The 16,743-nt window shown below is 40.1% G+C and overlaps 1 protein-coding gene across 6 annotated transcripts in view; it reads left to right on the top strand.

The window, feature by feature from the left end:
- The window catches only part of IPCEF1 (interaction protein for cytohesin exchange factors 1), a 78,792-nt gene that overhangs the window by 29,368 nt on the left and 32,681 nt on the right, over nucleotides 1-16,743 (top strand). For 4 of the 6 annotated variants that reach the window (XM_056486483.1, XM_056486480.1, XM_056486481.1 and 1 more), the window contains 3 exons: nucleotides 7,696-7,746; nucleotides 12,440-12,476; nucleotides 13,144-13,313. In XM_056486483.1, the coding sequence (XP_056342458.1) occupies nucleotides 7,723-7,746; nucleotides 12,440-12,476; nucleotides 13,144-13,313 (231 nt within the window). In that variant the 5' untranslated portion in view covers nucleotides 7,696-7,722. Of the gene's footprint in view, nucleotides 1-7,695; nucleotides 7,747-12,439; nucleotides 12,477-12,502; nucleotides 12,671-13,143; nucleotides 13,314-16,743 lie in introns of those variants that run through there. The other 2 variants (XM_056486485.1, XM_056486484.1) reach the window with 1 other exon arrangement.

The raw sequence follows: 16,743 nt of genomic DNA, 5'->3' as shown, positions 1-16,743 counted from the left end.
TTTATATTATTACTTAATTGTATATAAGTTATAAAATTGAAATTTAAGGACTTTAATACAATTTGAAAAATAAATATTTTCAATCAGAACATGCTTAACTTTAGAAATTGGTATTGGTATAAATTAGAGCTCTGCTGCAAGGAGAAAAACCAAGTGTGGGGTTGCTTTTTTTCAAGCATTTACCTCTCATTTATTACTTTTACTACCATGGGGGTTCTGTTGCCAATGAGAGGAAAAAATGAAGTAACAAGATAGAGTAATTTACTAAAAGAGGATCACAGAAATAAGAGTAACTATTGTGACTGCAGTTAATGTGAGATATACAAATAGGTGATGATACTAATTTTGTCTTATTATTTTTTATGACTAAGAAGTCAAGAACTTATTTTGACTATTTGCTTTTCCTCTATAAATCTTCAAAATATGTGCATAAGAATTACAAAAAAATGGAGGTGCTCTATATTGAAATACACTCTTTTAAATATAGAAGGACATAAAGAGCTGGGAACATTTTAGAAGAAAAACAGAGGAGAGAGGAAGTATCTCCTTAGAAGAAAAATAAGACACACAGTTTAACTTTGTGTAGACTGTTGTGAGAACCATGAGATGGTGGAATATAAGAAAAAAGTTTGGTGAAATACAGCTTATGACACAACAGAAAATCCAGATCATCTGGGAAAACCTTGAAATTGTTCCTGTGAAAGAAAAGGTTCCATTTTTAGTTCTATGTAAGTAATTTTAACATATGGGTTTCTCCTTTAGAAAAAGGCTCACTGCTTTAATTTCAGATTTTATTACAGTGAGGGCAACATTATGGAAAAGGAATACAGAAAGGTATTCATTTCTGTAAGATTCAAGAAGCAACTATCTGATGTTAGTCAGATTTGCATTTGCAGGAGCAGCAAATAGTTGTCTCTAATGATTTATTTCTTTGTCCAGATGTTCTGGCAAAGGCTATGGTGTTTAAGTAAATCCTGAATGCCTACAGGCAGTGAAGGCTGAAGAAAAGTACTGCAGCAATCATTTGCATGTAGCCATCATTTGCAAACAGTCATAGGGTTTTTAAAGTTTTATTGCAGCTCTCAGGGCCAAACAGCTTGTTATGCTACCCACCTTAGACAAGACCCCTTTTCACACTGGTGAGGGTCTGTATTCTAGCAGATGTTACTTACTGTGCTGTTTTTCTGTGGTGAAGAGGCTGTTTTCTCTTGCTTGCAAATGTAAGTCAAATAAATATAGGTGGTAGCAACTAAAGATGGGAATTAATCTGTTTAAAAGAAACACAAATTTACTGCAAGCTACTGGCAAACAGGCAAGCTACTTTGATAATTAAACTGGATTTCAGGGCAAAATGTTTCTAAGAGTACCTTCTCATCATATCTTTGAGCTTTCATTCCAGAGGTGATTTTTTTCTGCCTCTCAGCAGTCCATATCTGGTCCAACTCAGGCATACTGAGAACAGCATTTGGCTCCCAGTTACCTGCCCAGCTCACTGGTCTGCCTGTCCTAGACCCTGGAGAAATTCTATGTTATATAATAGCACATGGATGCTGAATGGAGGAATGGGCTCTGGATGGGAGAAGCTGATGACAGCAGTCAGTTTTCTCCATTCTCTTGTTCCTGGGGAAATGCCTTTCAGCCAAGGGAAAAGGAGGCCACTTGCAAATCTGTATGGCTCAGCAGATGACATTGTGAGCAGGAGCAGTTCCACCCTTGTCTGGTGAAACTTGCCAGGGCAGCTTATCCTTGCTATGCCTCTCCCCACTGGATTGCCCTATTGCAGAGGGGATGTTCAATTGCAGCACATGTATTTGCTGTGCTCTGATGTGTGGGAGGAAGATAAACTCTTCATTGCTCCTGAACTTATAATGAAGAACCAGACTCCAGGACTCTGAAGACCTCAGTTTCATGAGAACTTTATGAATGTGGAGTGGAATTCTTTGATGGATGAAGCAGCAAGTCCCTCAGATAATTCTTACCTACTTCATCCTCATAATCATCAATGTAATAATTTTGCTTTATTTTTAAAAATCTGTTCTCTTGAGATTTCCCTGGAAGTGTGAATGCTGGCCTCTTGTATAGTGCTGTTGATACAACAAATGTTTCCTTAGCAGAAGAAAGAAGATTTACATCTAAGCTTCAGACATTTTTTGTTGGCCTCTTGTTCTTAAATGCAGGAGTTGGAAGCATGCTCCTGCAATTTTTACCCTCCATTGGATGCATTAACTTCCTGCAATGCCATGACAGCAAAGGTTATTCAGAACCGCCTTCCAGTGAGGATGTCTCAGGTTCTTGTCACTGCAATCACCCAAATTTGCAAGAAGAGCAGCAGTTCTGTACCTCTGTGCTAGGGTGAATCATGCCCTTGTTCTCTCTTTAGGTACTTGACCTTGCAGTGCTCCCTCAAAACTGTCCTTGCTGAACAACTGATGTGAAAAAATAGAGGAGGGAATGATGGTCCGTCTCTCCTCACCTGTATCTTTTCACAAGGGCCTTGCTTCCAGAGAAACCCCTCAGATTGTTGTCTCAGGAGGTTTCTTGTTGGCTTTTTACTTTTTTTTCCTTTCCTCCCTTCTGTGTTTCACCTTCTGTACTTGCAAAAACCTGTGAATCTTTGGAAGAGAGCAGAACATCAGGGAAGTGCTTCTTTTTCCCTGGAGTGTTTCCTTACCCCTTCAGTGCACTAACTTTTCATCTGTTTTTGCAGACAACTTTTCATTGCCTGCCACAGCAAAAGCAAAAAGCCAGCTAGGAAGCAGCAGGAATTGAAGCCTTGCACTCAATGTTTCTGCAAACTCCTTGGCCCTCAAGCATAGCAGCACCAGGAGTCAGTTGGACACTGGAAGGAATTTGGGACAGATGCACTTCATTAAGGATGCCATTTTGTTTTCTCATTCCAGTCTGTGAGGCCATAGAGGCAGCTGGAGCACGTCTTGCTTGTGTTGAACCTCCTCTTTCTTTCCAGCCCTTCCTCCTGAAGGCAGAGGGCACTGACTCCTGCAACTGCTTGCTCAGAGCTGTCAGCACATATAGCCTGCTGCCCCTGGGCTTCCCAGCTGGGCTGACAGCCCCTGGCCATGATCCAAGCAGGGAGATGTCTGCAGACCCATTCTGTCTCCAGCACAGGAGCAGTGAACTTTGTTCCAGTTTTTCCTGGCCTTCTCCCAAACAGAGTCAGAAGTCATCTTTTTGAATTGCTTTCACATGAGGGGATTGAGCAATTCCAAATGCATTTGAAAACAATGTTATAACCAGTGGTATTATAAATGAATTAGATATGAAAAGTGAGGTTTCTTGCTGCTAAGTCTGTGAAAAGAGTCCTTTGGTGTTTGCAAAATGTAACACTTATTCAAAAGGTTCAAGTTATCCATTGTGGCCCAAGCTGAAGGTATACTCTGACAATAATGTCTTATGACTATATTTTCATAGACTTGCTCTTTCTGATGCCAATGGTGAATCTGTAGCTTCATCTGCACTTGGAAACATGAAGTTGTGGGGACCAAGGTGGGTGGGGCAACCTTATCCAGGATGGGACAGGTCCATGAACTTTGATGAAAATTACCTTAATGTATATTTGTTGTTGCCCCAAGGCAAAGTACCCCTTAATATCCATCTTCCCTGGTGAGCCTGTATGTGAGAGAAAATCTGCAGGCCAAGAAACTCCTTGTACAAGTCAGACAGTCAATTTAGACAGCTGATTAACCAGTTAAGTACCTGACTAGAGCTGACTAATTCGTGGTTAATGGTAAGGTTCTGTCAGATTAAATTGATCTCTAGTAAGCCTAAGGACAATTAAGAGCTTGCAATCACTGTGATCACTTTCCCCCTGCATTGTTGCAAGAACCTCAGTTAGAGGTAATGTGATAATTTAGGACTATTATGTAAGGCTGTCTCCTTGCCACAGGACAGTGCTTCAAGCACTGCTGTAAATTGGGGCAATGCTATTCCTAATGTCTGGTGAAATATGTGATTAAGTAATCATTGATTTTTGCAGGGGAAACTTTTGCAGCACTCTCACTAGTTTCATACTGCCTGTCAATTCATTGCCCATTGAAGTGCAGATTGTTGCAGGCAGCCAAATGAACAGAAAACAAGAACAGGGGTCAAAGCTGGTGACCAGCGTGAGAAAGGTAAACAGAAGACTCAGAGCTCATTTTCCAGGTTGTCTACAGCCCTGGCTTGGTGCTTGGTAAGACAGAAGTTTTATTTTGGAGTAGTCTGTGTCGATGCCACCTGAACAGGATATCAGCTATGCACATTTTGGGCTCTTCTGTGACACAAATAGTCTGAGTCATGTTGCATATATCAAATATTTTGCTCAGAAGCAGGAAGGCATATGTCCACTCTGGATGTCATCTGAGAGATGCCTGGGAGGCATGTCTGGCAGGCTTATGCCATGATCATTGCAGATTGACATACTCACTGTAGCTTGTAATTGGCAAGAGACAGCATAAGGCCTTGTGGATTTTGATTTTACCAAGAGGAATATTACTAATGAATTAAGATTGATTTTTGCAATTAGAGTCATTGGAACCTCAGTGTTCTCTTTTTTTTTTTTTTTTTTTTCCTTTTTCCCACCCTTTAAAATTACATTTGATATTTAGAGAGATATTTCTATATAATTTAGCAGAGATGATGAGTCAAACAGACTACCTTTATCTATTAATGCAAGATATTTCTGATAAGACACCTGTCACATTTCCACATTTGTTGCATCAGCTTATTGCTCACATATGTACTTGTTTATTACTCTTCTTGAAAATGCAAGGGCGAAGCGAGACTAATAAAACCATGCACACTGATACTTATAGTTCAGTTGTTGAATCAAAATTAAAAAAGGCCTCAAGAATTTGATTTAGAAATCTTTTAACTGAAACCACATTTGACCTTGTATTCAATTCAGACTGGAATGAAATCGGGTGGTTCAGATAAATCCTAGAGAAGCCAAAATATAGAAATATAGATATGGTTTATGAAATAATATAAATCCATCCCCTTTGCTTTTATTGAGTACATCCATTATAGTTTAGCCTCCAGAAAAAGAGATGCAAGTTTGTTTTACAGTTTCTGAAGCCATCTGAAGAGGGTTTACCGTGTTAAATTTTCTCTCTTTGGTTTATTCCACATTTCATTTTAGCAAATTGAGCATCCATTACAGCAGACTGTAATCCTGTTGCACATCTTCCACGTGGGTACCTTAATCTGTAGGCTGCAGGGTTTTCCTCTCCTTCTGTTCCTAGAATTCAGCTTGTTGCAAGAGGAGAGTTTTAGGAAGAGGGCTAGAATCCCACACCCACCTTTTGGGGTGACATCCCTTCTCAAATTCAGTGTCCACCTGAGTCAGGACAAGGATACACAGAGGTCTTCAGGCTGTAACAGAGCCCTGTGAGTGCTGTGAAATGTGCTGAGTTTTCTCCTGCTGCTGCTGCTATTCCAGCCAGGAGTCAGGACACCTTCCTGATGATGTGAGCTGAAGGGTTGTCTCTTACCAACCTCTCACTGACTTGCAAAGCTCCTGAGCTCAGGTGCAGCTTTTCTGCTGGCCAAGCTGCCAGCCCTGAGCACGGCCCAGGGCTGCCATGGTGAGGCCACTGACAAACAGGGAAAACTGAGGGCACTGCCCACCATGGGATGCCAGCTGCAGTCTGTGTAAGGGGCTCTTCAAGGGCTGTGGTTCCCAGGGACAGCCCCTGCAGATCCTGCTGGGCCACCAGTGAGGTGGATATTGATTGGCTCTGTTTGAGTGGCCACATTTATTATTACTCCTTCTCCTACTCACCTGACTATTTAGAAAGGAGAGACAGTTTTCCCACAGTGCACCTGCACAAAATTGGAAAGGCTCACTTATTTCGCTCTAGTGCAAAGATAAGCAGGTTATGCCGTTCTGAAATGTTGGTTTTGAAACAGTTGAGTACACTTGAGTGGATAGAAAAATCCTAATGCCTTTTCACAAAGTGACTCATCTCACTCAGGTTGGGCTTTCTTAGAAGAAACAAACTCAGGTTAAGCTGTCTATGAATTATTTCTGCAGCAACTATGTGATTTTTAAAGTATCTTTCATTACACAGGGAACAATAAATTATATTCTTTAACTAGAATGGGACAGAAGTCAATGCTGCTTTTGAACACTGGGTGCTGGCTCAAAATTGCTTATCCAGTTTTTGGAAACTAAACAAATGTTTGAGTTAAAGTCACTGTGAAGAGTTAGCTGGAATTCATTTCAGCTCCTTTGGCACAAAGCACACAGGAGGAAATGTCTTGCTTAACTAATGCTTCTCCTCCTGCTCGTGGTACTGTGTCTGATTCAAAGCTGTGCAGTTCCTCCCCAAACCCAAGGCACACATGAAATTAAGAAACGGCAGGAAAAAGGCCACGTCACAATAATTACTGTGATATGGTCTGTTATTCCATTTCTTTCTTGCTCTGTATTTGAGGCTCAGTGTTAATTTGCTTGTGTAACTCAAGGTGTTTCCTCTGCTTGTTTGTACTAGCTATGATTTTTAAACATCCTTGAAATTATTGGCCATAACATCTCTCCTCATCATGATACTACTTCAACTTGAGCTACTTATAGAAAGTGGTTCTTTCTACTTTTGAACAGAAATGGCTGGGAGCCAGAAAAATGTGTATTTGTTAGCCTTTCTATTTTTGTTTTGAAATTGCTGGAAGCCAGTAGGTGGGTTTTTATTTTCTTTTTTAAGATATTATTTTCAACCTAAGACAAATATTATGTATGAGGAGTGGCACATATCTTAAATAACTGGTTTTAGTAACAGGAAAATGTTCTTGTTAGAAATTCTTCTGAAGTGTGGCTCTGTTTCTGGAAATCCTTTCTTGCTTGCTTCAGCAGAGTTTTGTATCCTCTCCCATTTTCCTCCATGATCCTTTCACATGCAAAGGGGTGAGTTTTATAGGTGTGTTTTCATTTGCCTTGTACACTGCATGGACTCATCGTCTGTGCATTCTACCAACCAAAGGAAAATCTCACAGGGAGCTGACAAGTGCTCGTGTTAACCAAATGAAATCACCTCATCTGCAACCTAAATGGATGCCTGCTAGCCTGGTGTGTCTTTGGAAAGTAGAATCCAGTGTCTGCTCTTGGACTGCACAGATTTTGGTCTCCAGAAAGGAAAATTTCAATCCATTGTAAAATGAGTAGTCCAGTATGAGGTCTCGTCCCATTCAGGAGAACCAGAAGGCTGCTGAATTTATATACCCAGAAAATGCTGGGAAGTACTTAACCAAAGCAGGAATCCAAATATTATAGATTTCTCTCAGAATAAAAACCAAAACAAACAAAAAATTCACTCCCAATTTTATTTATTCATTTGCTCTTGCATTTCCTCTTAAAACCCCAAAAACCTCCAATTCCATCCAACTCCAAAATCCATCACAACCAAGTAAAAAGCAACCCTCTGGCCACATCCAGGAGCTTTGTTCTGTTTATTTAATAAAAATAAGCTTGGGTGGTTTTGAGTTAATGTTACTTACTGCTTGTTGATTTCTAAATCAATAAAATCAGTTCACATAACATAGGATTGTCTTTGGAAATCTTTTTTTTTTTAGGAGTTGGAAGAATTTGGAGGGTAGAGCCAGAAGGACAAAATCTTAAAGCATTGTTTTACTCTACTGCTGAGACTTGTGTTATATGAAAATAAACACAGCTTAAGTACACAAAATTTTCTCTTTTAACAGCTTTTCCACTGAACTGTGAAACCATTCATGGAAGCTGATGGCAATATTCTTGTGAGTATAACTGAAGCTATGCCAGAGTTATTGATCATCTGAAGAGGTCATATGTTGGGATTATATCCTTGTAGTCACAAAGACCATGAACAGTGTAAAAGAACAGCACATGTGAACAGCATCAGTATCTAAACAAGATCTTTCTTATGGGCCAATCCAAGTGCACAGGTTGCCCCAGTTCTGCTATAAGGATAAAATGAAATCTACTGCATGTGCCTGATGCTAGGGGTGCCCTCACTTCCAAGTCCTACTCCTCAATGGATGAGATAACTGTAACCTAAGATACATGATCTTAGCAAAAGATTTCTTAGGCACACAGTCTAACCCTTGGGAAGCTTAAAGAAAATCCAGCTGTGTAGAATATAACTGTTGATCACAGCTGTATTTGGTGCCTTCTCAGACTCATGCAGAGCACTCATGTGAGTAGGACCTCATGAGACATGAAGCCTGTTTTTAAGCAGTAGCCCAATGCCCCTCTCTTTATTATTCCCCTTGCCTTGAAACAACCTCACAGATATATATTTCACCCCATTTTTATTCCTGGGGAGTTTGCAGGACCAGGAAAGACCCAGGACTCCTGGAGCTTTTGATGCAGCTCCCTCTGAATGGGAAGGGTCAAGGGTCCTTTAACTGGTGTTTGAGAGTTTTGCAGAGAAGGACCTGGGAATCCTGGCAGACATCATGAGCCAACAACATGCCCATGCTGCAAAGAAGGAAAATGGTACCTTTGGGAAAGTACTGCCAGCAGGTCAAGGGTGGTCATAATTTATTCAGTGCTGCTGAGGCCACTCCTGGAATAACCTCTCAATATACGAGACACATGATGGACTGAAGAGGCTCAATGAAGGGCCAGAAGATTAATTAAGGGACTGTAGCATCTAAGATATGAGGAAAGACTAAGTGAACTGGGACTGTTCAGTTTGGAAAACAGGCTCAGGGGGGCTCTTACCCATGTGCATAAATACCTGAAGGGAGGATACAAAGGAGAGAACACGGTTTAATGGCCAACATGGTGGTGATAAATTGATAGTTGAACTTGATGATTTTAAAGGTTTTTTCCAACCTTAACGATTCTATGATTATTTTCAGTGGTGTCCAATGACAGAACTAAAAGTGATGCACACAAACTGAAACACAGGAGGATCCCTTTGAATATCAAGAAAGCATTTTTACTGTGAGGATGACCGGGCACTGACACAGGTTGCCCAGAGAGTTCAGGTGTCTCCATGCTTGGTGAAATGCAAAAGCCATCTGGAAAGAGTCCTGGGAAACCAGATGGGAAGTGGACTTAGATGACCTCCTGAAGTCCCTTCAGTCTTAATCATGCTGTGATTCTGTGGAAAAATAGGAGATCTAAACTGACAGAAGCCTCTGCTGAAGTTTTCATTTCTCTCATGTATTTTTGCTCATAGCTGGAGCCTGCCTGGCACAGAAGTATCTATGAACAATGCACAGCTGAACAGGTTCCCTTGCAACTCACTCATGGTGTGTTTGCCAAGTGGAGGAGCAATGGATAGCAAGTTTGAAGTCGGTGCTGTTCTGCAGGATCACTGTCCCATCCTGTTCAGTCCTTAGCAAACCAAAGCCTACCAAAATAATTAAAATCTTATCTCTGTTACCAGTCTTGCACAAAAGATGTTTTGCAAGTTATCCCAGAGCTTTCTGAGAGCTATTGCTCTCAGATTTCCCTTGGTAAGAAGAAATAGAAATACATCTGGTGTTCTTGGTTAATTTTTCAGTTGAACCTGTGATAATGAAATAAATCACTTCCCATCAGGAAATTGAAAATTATACAAAAATACCCACCATTAAAAAAAGCAAAATCATGACATTTGGTTTAGTTTCAGATTTTTCCAGTGGTTATGTCTGCTAGTTACAGTACATTCACATCTGAAACTGTTATTATGCCCCTGGTTTTATTGGTAACAGCTCTGCCTCCCACAGTTTTCTCTTTGTTCTGCACTGGTAAGAATCTCTAGAAGAGTGGAAGTTAAACATATCTCTTAATCAATGTTCACCCAGGTCCATTGACATAAAATATTATTGACTTATTTTATAAAAGAGTTTTCAGTGAAAGAAACTTTAGTTTACTTCTTGAAAAAAGGTTTGCCACTGGAGACTTGATAATGCGTTATATTCTCATAGAAAATTGTATCCAAACTATTCTGGTAAGGCATTTAATGAATTTTGTGGTAGATTCATTTAAATACAAGTTTTCTATTGGTTTGAGATGAAAACAGTTTTACTGAAAACTGTTTGTTTCATAAAGTATTTCTCTGACTTCAAGTACTGTGCTTTTGAGAAAGAGGTTGTTTTTATTTGTTTATAGATCAACAAAATTTGAGAAGGCAATTTTGTGAATCATGCCAGATTTTGTTGCTGCATTTGGGGATAAGAGCTTTCTCTTGTGTGGAGCAGAACACATATTTTTTATAGGATGAAGCTGGGTTTCTGAACAGCACTGAAACACAATCAAAAGTTTCAGTATTCCAGGCTTAGTGATAATTTTTTGAAAATTTACCTCAATTTTCAAGAATTTTTGGAAAGATAATGAGAAATGTATCTTAATTAAAAAAAAAAATCATTCAGCAGTTGTTTTATTAGAGATTATATCCAGGCAAATTAAATGCAGTTCTGGCTGGAGAAGCTGCTCTTCCTTCCACCATTAATTTCCCAACTCCTCCCACAATATATGAAGAAAAGAGGGTTGGTTCATCCCCCCTATCAGCTTGCAGTAGGATACCATCATTGTTGAAGAGTAATACATTTGTAAATTCTTTTATCTAGCCCAAGCTCTCAATAGGTGATCAGTTTTTGCCTCAGTCTGAGAAAAAGTGGACCCCAACAGATGACTTACATAACATGGGTATTAACTCTTTCTTGACAGATGAGCAATAGACCATGATATTTTTCTTTAGATCATCAACAAGGTTAGTGGAAAGACTGCTTCCTCCTCAGTTGTGTAGAGAGAGCCACATCCTGTCTCAGTATCACTCTTCTCTTCTGTGACTTTGTATTGGTTAGAGATGAAATGACCCCGCTATAGCACCATGGCAAAGATGTGATGTTGCTTTACTACAGTTTTTGGGCCAGGAGACCAGATTCATGTTTGTTTCTCTTAATACCATTTTGGATAATTCTGAAGGAAGTAATTAGTTTGTGTGACCCATTGATTCCCTGAGGCCATATATTATTTCCATGTGTCCTAAATAGGGCATAAGTTTCTTTAGAATGAAGACATGAAGGGTGGCCTATAAAGGATGGGGAAATAGCAGAGTCTCTAATAGAGGTGATGTGTTTTCTTATTGCTTTTCTTTGTGTGTTGTCATGGAGAATAGTCTGAGAGAGAGAGAGAGGCAGAGGAAGAATTAAAAAAAAAAAAAAAAAAGGGAAAAAGGAAAAAGAATATTCAGTGATTAAGAAGGAGCCTGGGATTATTCATGCCTGGCAAAGCCTCCCACAAGAGTGTTGTTCAGGTCATGTCAAAGAGGCTCCAGATAAGCACAGGACTGTGATACATGGCTCTGTGCTCTGTGGTACACGCTGCAGAGATCCCTGCTTCAGAAAGTTGTGGCTCTTGTAAATACTGGTGGCAGTGGTCACTTCTATCATTGCAGACGGTCTTTGATTTGCCTGTGACAAGAGCCATCAGATTTTTCAGGAGTGGTGTGAACTGAGGTGCTGTTTCCCTGAGAAGCTGCCTGGCGAGGCGCAGGGGGCACATTAGGGATGTTCATAGCGTAGCTCTGCAGGATCAGGTGCACAGCAACGTTGTGGCCAGCATATTAAATCACACGTCACTTTATCCAGAACTTGTCATCCAGAGGCTTCAAACCCTCCCTAAAAATAGAAAAAAGTGAATGCTTTACTTCCCACTCTAGAGAAAGAAAGGTTGAGGCAAAGAGAAGTCAAGTACATTGTCCGCAATCACACAACCAACCAGCCTGTCTGGGGAGAATTTACTCCAAAAAACATACCTTCCATTTTCAATTACCTCCTTTTTTATTCTGTGGTCTTCTCTTTTAGTTTCATTTTCTATGTGTTTATGCAGGATTAAATATGTAAACTGCAAATGCATAAATAAATTGTGTTATTGCAGTGACTAAAATTTCCATATATTCTGTGTGACGTTTTTTCTTAAGAAATATTATGAAACTATTTCATAGGGAAAAAAAAATGTTCTGCATTAAAAAAAAAGGCAAAGATGAAGATCCTTTTTTTTTTTTTTCTTTTCAGGATTTCTTAGAATGAGCTAAATGACTGTCAGTGATCTGGCATATTTTTTTAATCTGCCCATGTGTGTAAATCCCCCTTGTGGAGCCTAATGAAGCATTAAAATGCTGGAGTTTTAACTTCTATTTTTCAACTTCAAAGCACAGAACACAATTCAGGCAAACACAGCAAAGTAGAAGCTGCCTGTGAATGTGAAACAGGAAGCAGTAGTAGATAGACACATGTGTAATAGGGTTGTGTTTGCTCTTGCTCAACTAGATATACATCAATTTTAATTAACACGTCTTTTGCTTCAGCTGCTAACGTCCCTTCAGCAGTGAGTGGGTTATGTGTTTCCATCCTGCATATACCACCAGCATCACCACCACGTCCTTCTCGAGCTTCCCCCTCCCCTTTCTACACAAATGTTGCAACACAATCTGAAATTTCCTCTTTTCTTTCCTTCCTGCATTTCTTACAGGTTCCTTTGCGTCAGAAGGCAAAAAAGAAAAGTCAAGGTAATGAGAGATTGTTTTTTCTTTTCTCTCCTGGATTCCTCTTTTGTTATTGTCTTAGTATGTCTTGTTCTTGGGAGGGTGAGGATTTTGTGCTGCTACTCTTCTGGTGAAAAGCTGCTTTTTTACTCCACTGATTCTTACACTGATTCTGAGAAAAATGACAACGGGCTGCTCCTTTGGACTAAATCCTTGTGGTATGTTAATTGAATCAAAGCTGGAAATCAGTGAGGTAGAATCAGCTGCCTGCACAGATATACACACTAGTGGTTTTCATGTGCTTGGCATAATAGTTTTCTCTAGCTGACTTAAATAGATGTATTCTTTTCAGTGCAGCTGTGTGAGGGAAAATATATGCATGCTTCTCTTAAAAGGATCAAAGGCTGTATTTTTAATTTACAAAAACTCGTGTATGGTTATCTTAGCATTAATTAGTATCTGCATTATCTATACCTTACTGTTTTATTTCTAAACATCAGCAAGCCTTTCAAATGAATGTGTGTTACTGTCACAGCCATTATAAAACTGAATGACTTCTAAGTATATTTTAAGATATGCTTGGGTGACTTGCTGGGATTCCTAAGTAAGGATGATATCCTTAATTGGCAGCAACATCTTTCCTGATAATGCAGTTTTTAGCCAGCACAACACTGTATTTTTAACGGCACAGGGTTCTTTATAATGAGCCGACGGAGGATATCCTGCAAAGAGCTGGGGCAAGCCGATTGCCAAGGATGGCTCTACAAAAAGAAGGAGAAAGGAGCTTTCATTGGCAACAAATGGAAGAAGTTCTGGTGTGTGCTGAAGGAGTCATCACTGTACTGGTACAGCAGCCAGCTGGTGAGTACAGCAGCACTGTGCCACTGGGAGAGGGGACCTGGGCTCACAGCACAGGGCACCCTGCAGACAGCTGGGTGTATTTATCAGCCCTGACACTTTGTGGGATCTGGGAAGTGTCTATATGCATTTGAAATATGCAGAAAACTATGTGTTTTCTAGTTCAGCAGGTACTTGTGAAGTGTTAACTTGCAGTCTGCTTTGCCCTGTAAAGAGCTGTTCTTTAAAAACTCTGGTGGCATTTGAATCTGAGAAGTGTTTTCCTGGGTATAGACAATTTGCACACACATGTTGCCAAGACTCAAAACAGGAAGGCTTCTTTGCTTCTTGTCAATTTAGTTTTCAGTAATGTCTCTCCTGTTTGTCTTTCCATCCCCTTCTACACTGAGATTATTCTGTTTGTCTGATTGGTTTACTTTTCTTTTTTATTCTATTTTTTTTCTATTTAATTTTTTTCCTTTTTCTTTTTTTTCTTCTTTCTTTTACTTTTTGTCCTCCTTTCTTTTTTTTTTTTTTTTTTTTTTTTTTTTTTTTGTTTTGTTTTGTTTTGTTTTGTTTTGTTTTGTTTTTTGTTTTTCGTTTTCTATTCAAATGGTGGAGGGCAGCTGGCTTTACTCTGAACTTGTTTGAGTGGGCAGAGAGGGTTTCTTGTACATCCTAGGAAGACTCAGATACAGTTATTCCCTCCACTTTGCTGTCTGGAACTGCCACCTCTAAAAAGCTCTTATCACATTCAAATGATGGAGTGACAGAGGTAGGAACTAGGGGATGAAGAGCACTGGGGCAAGCCAGCAGCTTCAGTATTGAATTGTGGATGGACATGAGGTTCCCTAAATGCAAAGTAGCTGCTCTGGAAATCAGCATGTTGCAGGCACAGCAAAGGATGAAAGATTAAAGGAACCCTTATTAATTCTTAGAGCATTAAAAAAAAACAAACAAACAAATCAAAGGCAATCTGGATGATTTCCACTTGTTTATTTCCACTGCAGTAATCCTCATCAAAAATCTTGCTAACTGCTTCAGGGGGAAAAAATAATAGTTTAAGCCGTTTAAAATATCCTCATACCCTAAACAAAGCTTTACCCATGTAGACAATTTCACATTATCCCTTCAGTTGTGGGTATACTGTTAGTGGCTTTTTGTGGAGTTTTTGTTTGCTTGTGTGTGTGTGAGAGAGAGATATTTTTGTTTGCTTTTTCTTAATCCAAAAAAAAACTTTGACTGGTACTTCAAGATTATATTAACTATTTATCTTAGGGGTAAAGGAAAGAAACTCTGCTGGTCCTGGGCTGTTGGTTTTTATGATGTTGTGGTAGTCTGATATAGATTCCTTTCAAGACCATGTCAAATATATGCATAATAGAAAGAAAAGAAGTAGAAAAATTGGGGGGAAAAGTTTTAATAATGTACCTTTTTCCTAATGCTTACAATATCTCTTCTTGAAAGACATGGTGAGGCAGTAATACTAATAAGCAGCATTAATACCTTGCAAAACCTTATTAATATTGGCTTTTATAAATCTGTCCTTGCAGTTGTACCTCTGGCCTAGCAGTTTTAAGAAAGGTGAGCTGGCAGGCTCACATGTCTTTTTAGACACAGAAAATATCAGAAAAGAATAATCCTGAGGAATAATCAAGATGGGAGGAAATAAAAAAAGCAAGACTAGGAAAAGTTTGCCTCTGGGAAGAGAAGAGTGATGGAGAAGAGATGCAAATTCCTTCACTTCCTTCAGTTGTTCTGTCCTGGTTAAATTCCACTCCTGAGATCCAGAGGAGCCATGGCCATGCTGGTTCCAGTGCTCCTAGACAGCACTCATCCTTTTAGTCCATGCCTACTTCCTGGCTGTCACTGACTGCCCCCAAATGAGCAAGGCTGAAAAATAAGTGTCAGCCTCATTCCAATTTATTTCATTTCCTCTGAAGAGCCCATATGGCTTCAGAATTCTGTTGTCTTGTGTCAGCCCTGAGTTCCCACCTATCACAGCTGTGCCTTAAGCTTGCTAACTTGCTTTCAACTTCTGCCAACTCTCACACACTATTTTATGTTAAAAACTCAAGGTTCCTTGGGGCAGCTTAAAGTGCAACTAGTAAAGTGTAACTAGAGGTTCAATCAGTGTTTGAGGAATGTCAGTAACTGTGGGATTTGGAAAGGAGAGGAGGTGTTCTTTGCTAAGGCCTGCTTTCTTAAATTCTTGAGACCAGAGGCGTGCTCAGAGTTGTCTGTGAGATCAGTCAGACTCAGATATCTCACTTCTAGATTGATGAAGGAGAAATAGCAGTGACAAATTCACCTGCTTGCTTGACAAGTCCCTGGCCTGGCATTAGGACTGCGTGCACTTCCACTGTCTTCAGTAAAGTTAATCCTGGGTCCCAGGGGGGTGTCCAAGAGACAGTCTAAAGTTCTGCTGAAGCAGGAGTCCTGCTTCTCGCCTCCTGAGCCTTCCTGTGATCGGCAGAGGTGGTGATAGATGGTGGGGCTGATGTCAGAGGGTCTGGGACACACTGGTTGCCTGCTGCTCTGCTTGACCAGTTTGGTTCTGGTGAGAAATGAGCATGGTTTGTTTGTGGCTGTGTGAAAACCAGTCACTGGCAACTGTAGCATAGCAACAGGGTGCTGGACCTTTTTCTAATGGAGATGGAGAAAATAGAGAGTGGGTGGAATGTGTATGGGAGCATGCATTATCCTGGGTTTGGGTAGATAACCTCATCTGAATATCACCTTCTTGGTCAAATTTGTCTCCATGTGCCTCTGAAGCTCTGGGTGTTTCTGTCACTCTGGTTTAATTTCTTTTCAAGCCACTCTGGTTCTGGGTCTCTCACGAGAGGCACATTTGGGTACATGATATAGCATGCTTGCTGTGACATTTGCAGCTAATAGTTCCTTCAATTCTGTATAAAATATTTTGTGAATGCCAGCTCGAAAGAGTAAAACTAATAACAGGTCAGCAACAGCAGATCAGACACACCAAGAGTCAAGCTTCTCCTTCATTGAGAGGAAGCTAGAGAGCACAGGCAAATCTGAATAAATGTTCAATGACCTGGCTGAGGTCAGGGCCCAGTGGCTCAGCAGGCTTGGGTAGGCTGCCCTGGAACCTCTCCCCACACACCCTTCTTCCTTCTATAAAACATGAGGCAAGTAAACTGATCTTTGCAGCATGGAAACACTCCCAGCCTGGGCAGGGGAAGCTGTTTGGACTTGGAGGAAGCACAGAAGGGTTGGTTTTGCAATGGAAACACAGGAAATGTCAGAAAATATATCTGGGCAGTCAGACTTTCTGGGTGCATTCAAGAACACCAGACTCCTTGGACAACTGATCTTTATTAGTATTATTTTTTTAAAATTTATTTTATTTTAGTACTGCTCTCTGTAGCAGCTGCCTTGATCACAAGAGTGTAAATAGCACAGTTTGTGATCCTGCTTGACCCTTTAGCTG

This window comes from Oenanthe melanoleuca, chromosome 3 (assembly GCF_029582105.1).
Source record: "Oenanthe melanoleuca isolate GR-GAL-2019-014 chromosome 3, OMel1.0, whole genome shotgun sequence".
Lineage (NCBI taxonomy): Eukaryota > Metazoa > Chordata > Aves > Passeriformes > Muscicapidae > Oenanthe > Oenanthe melanoleuca.
Note: the sequence above shows the minus strand (reverse complement) of the source record. Positions and strands in the feature narration are given on the sequence as shown.